At 37.8% G+C, this 16,911-nt stretch overlaps 1 protein-coding gene across 1 annotated transcript; it reads left to right on the forward strand.

The window, feature by feature from the left end:
* The first annotated feature begins 3,111 nt into the window (after nucleotides 1–3,111).
* Nucleotides 3,112–13,955, forward strand: LOC106914708 (protein kinase C and casein kinase substrate in neurons protein 1). Its single transcript, XM_014981685.2, has 9 exons — nucleotides 3,112–3,303; nucleotides 7,127–7,283; nucleotides 7,928–8,163; nucleotides 8,395–8,550; nucleotides 9,231–9,406; nucleotides 11,451–11,571; nucleotides 11,655–11,761; nucleotides 11,985–12,181; nucleotides 13,313–13,955. Exons 1-9 carry the CDS (start codon nucleotides 3,244–3,246, stop codon nucleotides 13,420–13,422), a joined length of 1,320 nt encoding a protein of 439 aa, XP_014837171.2. The 5' UTR covers nucleotides 3,112–3,243; the 3' UTR covers nucleotides 13,423–13,955.
* Nucleotides 13,956–16,911: the final 2,956 nt, after the last annotated feature.

A 16,911-nucleotide genomic window follows, 5' to 3' on the forward strand; every position in this document is an offset into this window, starting at 1 on the left:
AAAATTTCTCTCTTTGTATGCTTCATTTCTATGAGATTGTATTTGATATGAGTTGGTGTTGTCCTGCTGGCAATAGGAGTTTGCACAAAGTATTTTTACCACAGAGGTATTGAGAGCTTTGTTTTTTCTCCCCTCAGTGAATAATTGTGCTAAATTTCAAGGTTGCATTTTTCTTAAAGTGTCTGTAGGGAATTATACTACCGCAATAGACAACTCACTCTGATGCTATTTTAAGGGTTAAAACACATATTTACTAAGGACGACAACAAATTTGTCTGTGTCTGTAAATTACCATAACTTATAAGCACAAGATTTAAGTGCATAAGACTAAATTAATGCAAAATACTGAACTCTGAATGAACATTTTACACACTCATTTGATGACATTTCTGGAAAAAAAGAAAAAAGAAAGTTCTATATTGTTCATATAGGTATTTTAAGTTGCATATATTTTTTCCTTACAATACTAATCACTGTGGTTTTACGCCTACGTATGTTGGCTCCTTACTGCATTGTCACATTCAGTCATAAGAATTTGGTGTGGGTGTAAAACAAAAAAAAAACAATGTTCTTATATAGCCCCTGGACTTTTTACCTGCACTGATGTTTTGATGATACACAACGTTCCTGACATTACAGGGAGCTAAGAGTCGAGCTAAGAGAGTAAAGCAGAATAAGGAAGACCGAAAAGGGATGAAAGAGTTTCTCTGAAAATGATAAAAATCCTTTCCTGGCACTTCCACTGCGAACTGAACAGCACAAATTGGTTCTGATTCATATCCGCACAGTAAAACCTCAGAGTCATGAAATGCTGCTGTGGTGATTTGAACCAGCCCATAGTGCACTCTTGATGATAGCCAGTGAAGAAAAGCCATGGATGATTAGAGGCTCACAGGCTGGTGTGAGTGCTGGTGATAGTAACCAAGGGCATGATAAAAACACAGCTCTGCTAAATCAGTGTTCTGTAGAAACCCCCGACTGAGGCGGACTTCATTGCCCGCTCTGCTGCTGCAACTTAAAACAATCACAAATGGGTGCAAAATGTTCCCGCGATGATGTTTTGAAGCCTGCGAAAAATACTGTGCAGATTTCACAAATTTCCGCTAAATATACTTGCCCTGTTGACATCACGCTGTTATCTGAAGCTCAATTCTTCTTACATGGACAATTATGTTGTCATTTGCGCACAAAGGAAGTTTGGTTCAAACGAGCCAAATGAGGGGAAGCAGTTTTTTTGGTGACTCACTCCAGGGATGAAGGATGTTACAGGAAGGACTTGTACGTAAAACGGGAGAAAGGTTGACGGATGAAGCAAAGTGCGTTGGCACTCAAAGAGACCCGACGCAGGTCTGACAAAATCTGCACATCATCTTTAAATGTTCTTATTCACATTTATGTATGACCCGTTTTCAGTGAATAAATATTTCTGTTGTGTTTTAAACTTTAAATTTTCACCTGTTTTTTATTCAGTGGAATGATAACGATTTTAGAAGGTGGTAATTATATTTATTTATAGCTTGATGACATTTTTTTCCCCAAGTTAGAGAAATCTGTGTGACATGTAAAGAAGCTGTTTTAGAAAGAATTACATCATCCATTCATCATTGGCTGTGCAGCTCCACAGGAGCTGGGGCAGGAAAGTGAAAAAGTCTATTGAGAAGATTTTCCTGATGGAGTTGAAGAAAAGACTAATCCTCATTTTGAGATTTTTTTTGCTTTTACGTTTTTTGGGGGGGCGGGATGTTCTTGCATCATCAGCTACATTACATTTGTAATTTATCAATAAAGTCTAAGATTTAAGAAAACAGGACTTGGACAATAAAATTAATCTTGTTAGGCAGCTGACAAACTGAAAAAAAAAGTTTTTAAATGTTCAAATGCTGGTACAAATTTCTCCAGTGGTTATAAATGTACAAAATAATTACTGCTGTTTGATCTCATTTGTTCAGCATTTTCCGGTTTGTGTGTTGTCTTTATTTAATTAACAAAAATAACACAGATAATCAACACAAGTTGATTATAATCAACTTCTACTATGAGCTGGTTATAATATGAATTACATTCTAAATTGAATATCTGACTCCACTGAATGCAACCTATTGTTTATTCTTTTTTACTTTTAAAATGTCATTGTGCATTTTTCTTTTTCCACAAAGAAACTCATGTTTCTGCTCATAATATTATGAACAGCAAAAAAGATTTAGCATAGCTAATTGTTGTTAGATTACATTTAAGATGAATACTTAAGCAAATCACATCTTGGACAGGGTCTAGTCAAAGTCCTCATAATTTCAATTAAAGTGGTGTTAGCGTTGAAGTTAATTTGCACTGTTGAAACATTTAGATAATGCCTACATTCCCTTACAATCCACTGTAATTATAAGCATTTCTAGCAGGAGCAGCATTAAGACAAACTCATTATTGTTACCTGCTATTCTATAAATTTAATTGTCGTGCTGCTTGTTACAGGGTAATGAATATCTCTCTGTCAGGACAACGATGTTAGTCGGGGGAGCAAAATGGATTAGGCTTCGGACAGAACTCGGTTCCAATTTAGCAGGAAACAAGGTGGTTAGATATTGAATAAATGTCAAACACCTAAATATAAATCACCTTAAAAGCTTAAGGAAGTAGAAGCTGATGTGAATTAACCAACTAATTAGTGATTACAATCAACAGACACAATGACATGTATAAATAGAGTCCTGATCTCGTTTCTGTTTTCAGTGTGCATCTGCAGACACAGGGCATTTATAAAAGTGTCTGGTTGCGGTGCCTGTGTATTCTTTGTGTTTGGGGCCCATTTTTTTCTTTCAAAGAGAAGTATGCCAAAAGATTTACAGTGGAAAGATTTTAGGTCAGAGCTAAGCGAAAGCTTCTCCCATTTCTGACGTCTTTTGTAGGACACACCATTATAAGATGGCCCCTAACGTTCCTCAGGGCACAGCACTGTGTGCTTGGTAGAGGAAACTATTTTTAGCAAATTATTATGAATGTCTCAAAGAGAACCCCCCACCCCCACCCCACCCCACCGCTACAGTGAAACTTTCCCTCCATTTATAAGTCGAAATGACCACACAACCGCTCCGCAGAAAACTGTTGACTGTGATTTTGTGATACAGCTTTGCTCACGTATTTATTAATTTTTTTTTTTTATTGTTGCTCTCTTGCAGTGCATGAGGAACCCAGCTCTCCTGCTGAGGACAGGTTTAGTCATTAGAGCGCTTTGCCACATCCAGGAAAATGTCTGGCTCCTACGATGAATCTGCAGGTGCTGACGACACCATGGACAGCTTCTGGGAGGTAAAAGTTTGCTGCACTTTTAACCTGCAACGCCGTTTGTGAATCCCCCACTGTTAAGTATTGATTGGTTGCCTGATATCAAGAAGTCACTTGTTATCCTTTTTAAATGGTTAAAAAAATGTCATTAAGCATACCTAGAAGGATTTTTTTGTTGTTGTTTTTTACACAGAAGATTAGCTGAAATGTTATTTTTCCCTTTAGTACCAAGAATGATGATTTGAGTGCAGCATAAGGAGAGCACAATCATACATGAAGTGGCCTAACATGCTGTTTCTGTGTGCTGCAACAGTCTGAATCACTGAGGACAGCTAATCTGCAGGCAGAAAAGTAATATAATATTCATGTCTTCATAAGCAGCAGATTCATGAGATATTACAAATGACTTTTTCATTGCCTTAAATGATGTCATTAACAGAAATGAACCCGTTTACTACCATGGTAGCTCAGAGATGACAAAGTATGGCCGTTTGATGGGGCAATATTTACATTTTGATCTGCCGAGTGTCTCTACGTTATTAATTCCAGAGATTTGAGTTGTCAAAAGTATTCCTAGGATCTAGTAGATATTTCTCACTATGTGCAGCTGTGCCTCATCCTTACTGATGCTACTGACATCAGCATCAGTAAGCTTATTCTTCTTGTCCACTGTAATACATGTGTTCACATAATGTTGCAAGCACACAACTCTAGTTTGAATATAGACAACGTAATGAATGTTGCAATCTGAATATGCTTTAAAAGAGGCCCTCAAAAAACAAAACTCTATTATGAAGTGAATAAAAGCTGCTATTGTATAATTTGTCACTTCCTGTGTCAAATAGCATATTAGCACATGTCTGCAAGCTTTGAAAGAAGGTAGTATTTCTCAGAAATGCCATCCTAGGGTTGAATATCTTGAAAAAAAAAAAAACCGCAGGAGGATCTACACTGTAAACGTTTTAAAGTGAGTAAAGTGTTCAGTTCTTTCATAACTTGTACAAACAGCAACCTCAGGGGTTTCCGGCTGCTGTTTCCTTGAATGGCTTCTTGAGACTGGTTCTATAAAACAGAGCCGGTCCCTGCTGAGCCAACTTCACTACAGAAATAAATGTCTCTACACCAGCTACAGGAAAAATAAATACCTTTGGTCTCCACTGGTAGACTGTTAAATTCAACCCCAACTGTTTGGGCTTTGTCAAATTTCTTTACACGCATGGGGTAATAAAAATACACCAAAAAACAAGAACAAAATAATAATTTTAAAAAAACATTGTTTATGTATTATTAATAAGCTTAGAAATAGCACATATACACTGTTGAGTTTAAAGCGCTCTTTTTTTTCATATATTCTTTTTCATTTTTATCTAAAGGCAATTCTGTTGTCTCTGATTTAAAGACTGGAAGGCAACTTTAAACAGAATACAAAAGAGCAGTAACAACAGAAAACTCATAGAAACCCCATTTTATTTTAAAATAAACAATGCAGACAGTAGCACAGAGAATGTGAACAATATTCATGCTGACCACCTTTTTCCTCTGCCCACAAAGATTTTTGTGATACTGAAGTCACGGTCTGTTAACAGGTGATTCAAAACATTGACTTTGTTGTCCTGATGCTGTTTTTGTCAGTAATTTGGCTTCAGGGACATTCATTTGTGGATAAACTTCAACTTCCTTTCCCATCTTGAGATGTTGCTTCCAAATGGAAACATGTTTTTGCCATTTATTCCATTTATTTTGTGAAGTAAAATACCCATAAGACACGATTGTGGACCCTTCACAGTTGGAATGGTGATGTTTGGCTTGCAAACTTCTCTCTTTTTCCATTAAATGCAATAATGGTTGTCATGGCAAACGTGTCAATTTTAGCTTCATCGGAGCAAATGATCTGCCTCCTGAAATTGAGGTCTGTTTCCAAGCTTTCATCTTGTTGTTTGAGCAGTGGCCTCTGGGACCAACACAGCGACATGGTCCGTTGCTTTTTTTGCTGTGCTAGAGAGGCACATTTTGCACCAAAACGTTTCTGGCTCGTAATTCATCTCAGTTTTCTTTGACTTTTTGTGATCTCAATTTTTTTTTGCTTTTCTTTTTTTTTTTTCTCACATTTTGGAGTTTGCAAATCTGTAATCTGTGAGAGGGCCATACTTACAAAAGTCATAAACTTTATTTTTGCACTTGTATATGCATTACTTACAATGTGAGGGTGTAAGTTTGTACCATTGCATTGTTGACGTCCCTTTTTAGGGCAACAACAAATCATCATGATGTGGCTGTAATTGCGGTTTATAAAGGTGTGAGCTATGAGTTGGAAGCTAATGTTTATTGATACCGTAAATATGCTCACATTTAGCATCCTCTACAGGAATAGGGACATGCATATGTGAAGATAGAGTATGTGATGTGTGTGTGCATGTGTGTGTGTGTGTGCATTAAACCCTCCAAATTAGTTAGAATGAATTCTCTGAGAACAGAGGCTTCTTTGTGTCATGGCTCTCTTAGCCGCAGAGACTCAGACAAAGAGTCTCAGTCATCAGCCGCTCTGAAGCAGCCTTTCACCACATGCACCTGCATGCAGCATCTGAGCTCTAGCGACGCAGATAAGGTCATCTTATGATGTAGAAATGCAAATAAAAAGCTTTAACATCTGTTATTGGTCAGTGAAGCTCTTGTTTAGAAACTTAGCATGGCTGAGGAATTCGCTGCAAAGACCAACACTCAGGCGTGTTTTCATGTGTAAAACCGGACCACCTACATGTTGTTGTTGGTGTGACTTGGCGAGCCGTCACACTGGACAAAAGTCACACGGTTTACACACCTGTCTCACAGTTTCCCTGCAGCTTTCATCTCAAACAGTAGCCAGACACAAATGCAAACTAGTGTCCAGACCAAAACACAGAGCGTCGTTGTGGCCTGCAAGCGTCTCAGACCGACTCTCTGTGATCAGTACCAAAATGACACTACACACTATGTACCAGCTCCAGCCTATACATCATACACACTGAGTGAGAGAGAGAGAGAGAGAGAGAATATCTGTGGTATTTCTGTCTCTTCCTCGTCATCCATTCCTGAGAATCTGTCTGGGTGTATTATACCACTCAAGAGGATTAAAGCCGCCACACACACACACACACACACACACACACACACACACCCTCATGTACTCATGCAAACACAAGCCCTTGACATTGCATAACTCCACATGCACAGGCACGAGTAAATCCCCCCCTCCCTCCTCTATTACCCTGCCTTCATCATGCACCATGAGCCCACTCCCCCCTGCAGGCACCGAGGAGGAGGAGCCATCCAGCAGGCTCCTACTTTTTAAGGGAGTTCCACTTAAGGTGGCAGAACCTGAAATAAATACAATTAATTATTTTAATTTTGAATAACTTAATTTGAGTGCTGCTCTCATCCAGCTGAGGAGTGAAACAAATTAGCAGGACAGCTTCTCCCTTAAGGGTCAAGATGTTAATACATGCAAAGTTGATGGAAAAATTGTGACTTTATTTTCTTTACTTTGAAAAGAAACCATTAGAAATAAAATTAAAAACAATTATTTCTTATGGATTTTTTTTATCTAAGTCTTTTAATCTCAGTTGTGCTGCCCTTTTGGTTGCTGTTTATTTTGGGGTATTAGAGTATACAGAGCTGAAAACAAATGCAAGTCATTCATTTTGGATCTTATTTTTCATGTGAAACCTCCATAATTTTGCATTTTTTGTTGGTTTGTCTTGTAAAATGCAAACAAAATTCAAAAAAGTTCATAGGACATGATTTTTTTTTCATCTCTCTTTCTCTCTGTTTTTCTCTCTATTATTCCCTCTCTCACTCTCTCTGTGCTCAGGTGGGGAACTACAAACGTGCTGTCAAAAGATTTGATGATGGCCATCGGCTCTGCAATGACCTTATGGGTTGCCTGCAAGAACGTGCCAAGATAGAAAAAGCTTATGGTGATCAGCTAACTGCCTGGTCCAAGCGATGGAGACAGTTAATTGAAAAAGGTTCTGCTTTTTTATTAAGATTAAACAACTATTAGCTAGGATGAGACGAGGTAATATTTTATGTACAGTTGATCATGCTTGGTGACTTCAAATCCTGATTAGTTGCTCCTGGATGCATCTAATACTACTGCAAATAAGCAATTTTATTATTTGGTCATTTATGTGATACAAGTCATTGTGTTGATTATGTAGCATCTGTTCATATGTGCATTACACAGTTAAACGCAAAATAATTCATATTCCTGGTCGATTTAAACTGAGAAATATTTCCATTCAACAAAGCTTATTTCCAAGATAAATTGAGGTGAGCATCTTTCAAAATATGATCATCTAACAAAGCATCGCTTTAAATATTTTCAGCTACATTTTCTTAAAAAGACAACGTGACAAAAATGTTTCTCATGAGTAGTTTGGAAAGCTTTTATCATCGTGCCAAACTACTCTAAACGGAGACAGAAGGAGAGTTAGATAAAACTTCAAACCTTTTAACAGAACCTCACATCAGAAATCCCTAAGTAGTCGCTTAAAAGGACAAATTAATTCATTAAATTTCAATTAAACGAAGTTTGATTTGTGATATAACTGACACAATCATTCTGCTCTAAATTTTTAATTTGAAATTAATCAACTGGTGCTACTCTCAGGTCCACAGTACGGCTCCGTGGAGAGAGCCTGGCTTGCGGTTATGACAGAGGCAGAGAAAGTGAGTGAACTGCACCAAGACGTGAAAAACAACCTGCTGAACGAAGACGTTGAGAAGGTGAAGAACTGGCAGAAGGAGGCATATCATAAGCAAATGATTGGAGGCTTCAAGGAGGCCAAGGAGGCAGAGGAAGGCTTTAAAAAGGCTCAGAAACCATGGGCCAAAAAGCTCAAAGAGGTGAGGAAGTAAACGGATGTCTTCAGGAATCACCTTTGCTTGTAAAGAAAGTCTTAGGCTGTGTTTCATAAAGGCCAAGTATTTACTTGAATGGAGTTAATTCAGTGTGTAGCAGATGTATCTGGTAGTAAGTGCTAATTGCTCTTGTAAGGTAAGAAGTTTTTTTTTTCTTCTTCTTCTTCTGTGTATGTTTTGTTAAATCTTTCACCGTTCCTGTGTGTGGACATGCAGATGGAGGCAGCTAAGAAAACGTACCATATGGCCTGCAAGGAGGAGAGGCTGGCTGCAGCCCGAGAGGCCAATGGCAAGACGGAGGCTTCTGTCACACCAGACCAGCAGAAGAAACTTCACGAGAAAGTGGATAAATGCAAACAGGACATGCAAAAAGTAAAGACCTCAAAGTCTTACTAAATTTGGTCAGACTGCAAAGAGTAAAAAAAAGTGGTTGTTGTTGCTGAGATTTTTACTTTTGTCTTTTACATATATTTTCACAGAAATATTCAAGTGCATGTTGTTTATCGTCGCTAAAATGCTGTGAAGTAGTAGTTGCTCACTTACAGATTCCTTCTGTTTTTATTTTTTTTTAATTTTCACACTTGAATATGGAGTTTCAGTTTAGCAAAAGCAAACAAAAATCAACTGAGTAAAATACAAAAAGTAATTTTCAAATGATTTCATTGACTAACTGGAAAACATTTCATCAAAGATTATAAAGTACGCCCCCCAATTTGGGAAAATTTAAGAACAGATGATAAAAAACATTGATATCAGACACTTTGACTCCTTTAAGCTGATTTTGCAAAAGGCTTTGTATGGTTGTGACAAATTAAATTCATGTCCAAAACAACTCAAAGTTTTTGTGCAAGACCTGTGATCTTTAGGTCCTTCGAGTCTAACTGATCACCGATCATGATCGTTGTACTAAAGATCCTTACAGAAAGAACAAATATGTAGCTTTTACCTTTATAACACCTCAAAACTACTGTCACATCGTGTCCAATATAATTCAGCTGAATTATACGCATTAGATATAACACTTCAGATCATTTTTTTGTCTTCTTTCTCAGGCTAAGGAGAAGTATGAGAAGTCTTTGGAGGAGCTAAGCAAGTGCACTCCTCAGTACATGGAGTGCATGGAGCAGGTGTTTGACCAGTGCCAGCAGCATGAAGTCAAGAGGCTAACTTTCCTCAAGGAGGCCTTGTTGGACATAAAACGCCATCTTAACCTCACTGAGAACCAAAGGTTAGTCGAAATCAAAGAGACAAGTCACATGTTCTGTATTCTGACATTGCAACTAGCTTAAGTTGTGTTTATTCCTGCTTGCAAAAGGATCGAAGGAACAAAAAAAAGGGACCAAATCCTGATCCGTCTACCTGAAGGTTGGACAACCTGAAGGCTGTCTCCCATAGACAGACGGGACTGAACTTTAAAAAATGGTTACCTTTTAAAAACCTGGTTTGGCCTAAAACCGTTTACTGTGCTAAAACTATTTATTTTTTTGCCTTGTTTTTAAACCACTCTTTTGTCTGGAGAAAATTATTGCATTATATGTACAACTTGACTGACTTTTAGAAACAATAACTAGGTGCATACGTTTTAATGTATCATGGATTTTTTTTTCCTGATCCACAAAAGGCCAAAAATACATATAAAGCCTGATTAAGGGGACAGCAAAATGTGTCCAAGTTGTTGATCTTAGTTGAAGTTGAAGGTTTTCTTTGCATCCTTTTTAAATTTTCTAACTATTTTTGCATCAGTAGCACTGGCAGTAAACCAGTCCCACAGTTGACTAACAAAAACAAACTAGTAGATGAGTTCACAATCTCAAATATGAAGTTAAAAGGATTCTCCAAGTCAAAAGATATTCTGGAGCTTTAATCACCACCTATTATATTTCAGCCTGTATTTATAATTTTGATCCCTGTAGGATGGTAAAAAATGAACACTAAATTCAAACTTGGGTTTTTTTTTTGTTTTTGTTTTTTTACAAATTACTGAAATTGTTTGATGTACCTCCATTTCACACTAAAAAGAGAACAGATTAAAGAAATCATTAAAGCCCAATATTAATATGACGTTAACCCTAACTAAGTTCACAAGTGCATTTCTGAAACATAAATCTGCAAATATCCAGATGGGACATTAAATTTAAACTATGCAGAGTGCATCCATGCATTAATAGTTTTGATTAAAAAAAAACAAAAAAAAAAAAAAACAATCCAAGCAACAAACAAATTTTAGTTGATCAGTTTGATTGGACCTGTGTCACATTCGGCACAGTTCACTTCTAGCTGATTAATTTCAACATGCGTATCAACCAGCTGTGTATTCCTCATTAGCACTCAGCCTCACAACGTTAATTAACCGAAAATTCATTCAATGGCGTATCTGACAAAATGAATTTGGTTCAGAACAAATGCTTGTCATATTCTGGCCTGTTTTTAAGCTGCGTCTAATAAACAAGCCAGGAGCCACGGCGAAGGGATTTACAGGCTCTTTAAACAAACCTGCCAAGTTTGTTTTGCATCAATCTCACTGGCATCTCAGAAGACTGTGTAATCGTGCACCATCTATTCGAAATTATGTGACACCTTTTGTCTTACTATTTCTGTGTCTTTTTATCAGGATGTTTTAAATCTAATTCAATTTGCAGCTGTAATCGCAGCAACAAGAGGTTCCTCAAAGTCCTCACTTGAGGGGACTGAATACAGATACAGAGACATTCAATTAAATATGGAAATATTATGAAAAAGTTCATTTATTTTCAGAACACATTTCAAATTTTGGGTTTTTAAAAATATGTTTTATATCTTATTATTATTTTCAAAGGTACCTTTAAATCTGACAATCGAGGCTGATCAGAATAAATATTCTAATTTATTGTCTAACTTTTCAAAACATGCATCATTTGCCTTTCACTTCACAAACATGCTGTCCTTTGTGTTGGTCCATCGTAGAAAACTTTCAAGCTTGTTGCTGTGACGTCACAAACTGGGAAAAGGTTAATGCCGTACGAATAGCTTTGCAAGCGTTGCATGTCACATTTTTGCATGGAAAGTTAATTGAATACACAAAAACCGTTATTTAGGCTAAATACTTTAGCAGTTGGGGGTTCCAAGCTTTGGCAAAGAATTAAGAGAGAGAAAATCCACCCATGCCCTAACCTTGGATCTTTTTCAATCCGGAATCTGAGCCACAGTGTGAGCCCCGGTGCCAGTTTGGCAGCAGCCTCTCGTCCCTTCTGGTCCCTCCATTGTTACAGTTTGTTCCGCTCTTCTCTCCTCAGCTATGTCACAGTATACAGAGAACTGGAGCGCACGATTCAGGCCATAAGCACTCAAGAAGACCTGAGGTGGTTCAGCAATAATCATGGCCCAGGGATGCCCATGAACTGGCCAGCGTTCGAGGTAAAACATCCACAGTTCGGACCACACAGGCTTCCAGAACTGCTCCCTGGATTTATTTTGTATGCTTTGATATTTTTGTGCAGGAGTACAACCCAGACCAAGCAGCTGCTCCTCCAAAGAAGAAGAAACCAGATGGAGCCCCACCCACTCCAAGCACTGACCATGTGGCTCCCCCTGGTGACCGTAGCAGGTCAGTTGAAGGCATTTACATTTTCTTGTTGAAACCATTTCATTTTGGGAGCGGTTCTAAAATTATTATTTAAGTTCCATCTTAAATAACACTGAGCAACATTTTATGTAATTTTCTTTTCTGTAAATAAAAAAAGTCGACCAACTGAAAGGATACGAGTTTTATTTCAAATTTAACCCAACATTCCCTCCACCCCCCCCCCCCCCTTTTTTTTTTTTTTTAGCGTGAGCAGCTATGACAAGAACCAAGCTTATTCGACCGAGTGGTCCGACGACGAGCAGCCCACTGCGTACTCCGGCAACGAAAACGGTGGAAACAGGAATTCGTTTGAAGACGATTCCAGCACTGGGAAAGGCGTCCGTGTTCGCGCCCTCTATGACTATGACGGCCAGGAGCAGGACGAGCTCACCTTCAAAGCAGGTAATTATTTGAGCCCACCAGGTGAATATGGACGTGATGGAAAGCTATGGTTAAAAAAACAAAAACTACTGTTTCCTTTTCTGTTCTAAAGCCTCCTTCCTCTACAAGAAATAACAGGGATTAGGAATAATAGCTACGCTTGGGAACAAATTACAGGCGTTTGCCATCAATTAACTCAAGCTGCTTGAGCAATGGTCCAAAAAATGGCTCAGAGGTTCCTGCACGATCACAAATAGTAATTTAAAGAGAATTACAGTAGCTGTAACATCAGCTGTGAATCTTTGTCTTGATTTTTTTCTTTTGCTTTTTCAAGTTTTAGCCACATAGTTATATATGTTATAGACATATACATTATAGACACATTTAAAGAAAAAAGCAACATGTCTGACAATAACTAAACCCAGTTTGGAGGTTCATGTTATATGAAACGTGTCTCCTTTTCCAATGATTGTAACACTGAAAGCTTTAAAGTAAAAAAAAAAAAAAGAGGAAATTCTCATCTAGTTCCTTTTGATGTCCCTTTTTAATTGTATTTGGTGTGGAAAACGCACATCAGCTGACATTTCTGTAGATGTGCTGGAATTAGCTAAAATGTTGTTTGTCCCTGGAGAATGCTCAATTTGTCCTATTAAAAACCAAACAAGGTTAAATAGACTTAATTATGCAAATTGTGTCAATAAATACAAAATGAACGCAAAACAAAACAAGGAAACTTCAACACAATTATGAAAAGCATAAGCAATTAAAATTAAATGAATTGAATCTCACTAGATTTACAGAGTGCAAGGATAAAGTATCCTGGTCATTTCAAAGCAAAAATCTTCCGCTGAGTAGCGCAAGCTGGGGGATGCAGTTTCTTGCAAAGTATTTAGCATTTTGTGATGTTCCACATACACAAAAAAGAAGAAAATACAAACTTTTTGTTGTATTGTGATAAAACATAGGGCAAAGTTGAAGGAGTGTGAATTTTAATGTTTCCTTAAAAGCTAAACAAATTCGTATTGTTTGAGCTGTTCTTTTAAAAATGATTTGTGGATAGTTCACATGGAAATATGTCCCGTTCACATCAGAACCATTTGTGTCATTTGTCTTGATGGAATTTTTTATTTTATTTTTTTATTTCCTTCACAGGTGACGAATTCACCAAGACAGAGGACGAAGACGAGCAAGGCTGGTGTAGAGGTCGTTTGGACAGCGGCCAGGAGGGACTGTACCCGGCCAATTACGTGGAGCCAATCTAGTCACATGAGCGGACAGAGACATGCCGCTGGAGGCAGCTTGAACCGTCCCGTCCAACTGCACCGCACATAGCCAGAGACTTAAGAGCAACACATCCTTTGCCCAACAGATGCGCCAAGCTGTCTTGCCTAACTAAAACTTAGTAACCTAAAATGACACTATATCAGTATAGTATATTTTATCCAGCGTTTGGGGTGGGCGAAGTTACACATTCAAAAAAAAAAAAAAAAAAAAAAGCAGCAGTTGTGCTATTGTAGACACACTCAACTAAAACATGAAGACAGTGCAGGAACACATTGCTTCTCTGTGTGGCTGTGTTTAATATTAAACAATGCAGCTTATTATTAACTCACAGTGTACCGCGGTGTGTTTTCCTGAAGGGAAGATATTATGTTTTACTCATTTAACAAAGACGAGCTTCTCTAACCTGCATTGTGTACATACGGTGTGATGCCATTTTGTGTAGCATTTTTAATGCCGTGTATGTCATTCTTACAACAGGAATGCTGTGTAGTGTTAACAGTACCACAGACAGTATCCTTTTTGTTTCCTTTTTACCTTTCGAATCCCGTCCGGCCTCCGTTCCAGTGTGTGCAGTGCTATGTGTCTCAAGCTGTTTCTGAACATTGCATAGCAGCATGTGCTATGCAACAAGTTACATCCCCCCTTCTTCCCCACCCCCCAAGTCCCTGCAGCCTCGCTACGGCTACATTCTGATGCAACACTTCGACTACAAAATGCAGCATTACATGCTTCTGGACATGCATGTGCTCCCGGGTTCACAAGAGAAGGCTTCTCGATGAACTGACCTCACATTCGCTTTGTTTTCGACCTTTTTCGTTTTTGTCCCGTAAATCCTTTGACCACGCCATCCTCATGCAAATCCATGGAAAGGATTTACAGTTTTGTTTTTGTTTTTTTGTTGTTGTTTTTTTTTTTTGCAGAAGCTTCCATCCGCGCTTCAGCAAATCAGGGTTCACTTTAATCAAACTGTGCTAACGAGACATACGAGCATTACTTCAGAGCGGAGTTGGATCGACTCATCTCGAGCTTGAGACTGCGTTATAGGAAGGATGTCTTGAACAATACATGTGCCTGGGACTCTTTTCCAGAGCAAGGGGCGTGTGGATGCATATCAGTGGATAACTGTGCAACAGTGGTTCGTCTAAAGATTGACCCCTTTCCAGCAGTTACATGAATGTACTTGTGATTGGGCTTTAAAGAGGGTAAGATGTCTAAATATTTTTACTGGCATAAAGCAGTAGTTATGTGGCCCTTCCCCCAACTGAGCCAAAGAATGATCCATCACTTATCACTCCACACACTAATTACACATATCTCATGAAATGGATTCACTAAATTAGTTTTTTTTTTTGCTTCCCTGCCCAACCGGATTCCCTTTTGTCTGCAAAATCTGCTCAGTGAGCCAGTAACATGTCATGCAAAGATAACCTCTGACTCAGTGGAGTACATGGTTGCTTTTAATCTTCATTTTACTGTCAAGGAATTACAGTGCCTAGTTAAAGTATTCATACCACTTGAACTTTTGTCCATGTTTTGTGACCAGATGCTTCAACATATTTCGTGAAGTAAAAACCAACACCAAGGAGTTCAGAAGAAGAAAAAAGGCAATTTGGGGGTGGAGGGGGGAAATGACAAATGAGACTTGATGTATGCATGTACATGTTGTGTGAACAATGTATTCTCCCCCCAGAGACATAATTTAAAGCACCAATTTTGCAGCTACAGCTACGTGTTTTTGGGAGCATTTCTCTTGTTGTGACATTTGCAGTTTGTTGCCTATTCCTCTTTGCAAAGTAGCTAGAAATAGTAATATTTAAACCTTGCACACAGATTCTCAACTGAATTTAGTTCTGAAATCTGATTATGCCATTCTAACATTTCAATATCCACATATGCGGCTGTGTATATATATATATATATATACATATATATATATATATATATATATATATATATATATATATATATATATATATATATATATATATATATATAGAGTGCTATCCTACTGGAAGGTGAACTACCACCCTACTTTTAAGTCTTCTGCAGCGTCTGAAGGCTTTTCCGTCCAGTTTTCTCTTGTATGTGGAACGTCCTGAAGTTCAATTCTGGTCTCATCTGACCAAAGCAGGGACTGAGTACTGATGAGTTACATTGTTTGTGGTCGAACAAGTTCAAGGGGTATGAATACTTATGCAAGGAACAGCATTTTATCATATTTTCTATAATTACTTTTATTACTATGATTACATTATATTTATCAAATGCTGATTAGTAGGTTGTGTACTTCCGGGTTGCACCTACAGCTCAGTTTAGATGAAGTGTTTTTGAGACCATAGTGATAAAAATAAAAAATGACTGGACGTGTTCAGCTCTGGATTTGGGGAAAGGTCTCACGCACGAGGACAAAACACATCACCAGCTCACAAGGTGCGTCTTAGAGTGCAAGTGTGTCCAGCAGGGAAAAAAAAAAAGACTCCTGTTGCTAAACTCTCCCACTTTCTCAATGCTCACACGCAATACACAAACATGCAACAACACAGGTGGTAGACTGATGATATACACATTATCTGCAAGTTCAGACTCCTTATCTATAATACCAGGTGAATACTTTTGGGGTAAAACATCCGTATCATCCAGTGTGTATGAGTCGTGTAAATGTTATACAAAGTTGTAACAAAACAAGCAAAAAAAAAAAAGCAAAAAAAAAATGCAAGTGATTGACTATTAAGAAAAAAAATGTAGTGTTATACATGTAAATGTGTTTCATTAAATGACAGCAATGGAAAAACGTGTTAAGTAATAGGTACCATATCGTATGAATTTTATTGCAATGAAACTGTCAGTGTATCATAAAAGCGTGATGTTATCCCACGCTGTCAAGATTTGTACATGATGATGTAATTTAAAGATTATATTCTATTGTAACTGTACAACTGTGTTGAGTTGAAAATGAGACCTAACTATGTTGAGACAGTAAAAAAGGTGTACTTGTAAATGCTTTTTTTTTTTTTTTTATGTTGATCTTTTTTCCTTATGCACACAGGGGGCTGCAGCTCACAATGTGAAAACCCCCATATTAGCAGTATAGAAGATGTATGTTCATAGTTAGTGATGTACTTTTATCTCCTAACTGGTGTAGTGCCTGTTCATCTTGATGTAACAAGAAGTTCATTTAAATATGCATAAAAGTGATTATGATCACAGATAATAATGACTATAGTGGTAAAAAGAAGAAGAAAAAAGTCCAATCAAATTTGCTGTGATGGTGTCAATATTGAGATATTGATTTGGGAGGGAAAGAAGTTTGTTGAAAAAAACCCCAAAACGTTCCGTCTGTGTGTGTGTGTGTTTGTTTTTCTATGGAGTCCGCGTGTTATTTTAGATCTTATTTCTTGTTTCCTCTGTGAAGGAGAAACCTCTTATTATATTAGAGAGCCTGCAGAGAGATATAAAGATGGACATAT

This window comes from Poecilia mexicana, unplaced genomic scaffold (genome assembly GCF_051168715.1).
Source record: "Poecilia mexicana isolate PSO_F unplaced genomic scaffold, ASM5116871v1 scaffold_7, whole genome shotgun sequence".
In the NCBI taxonomy this organism is placed as follows: domain Eukaryota; kingdom Metazoa; phylum Chordata; class Actinopteri; order Cyprinodontiformes; family Poeciliidae; genus Poecilia; species Poecilia mexicana.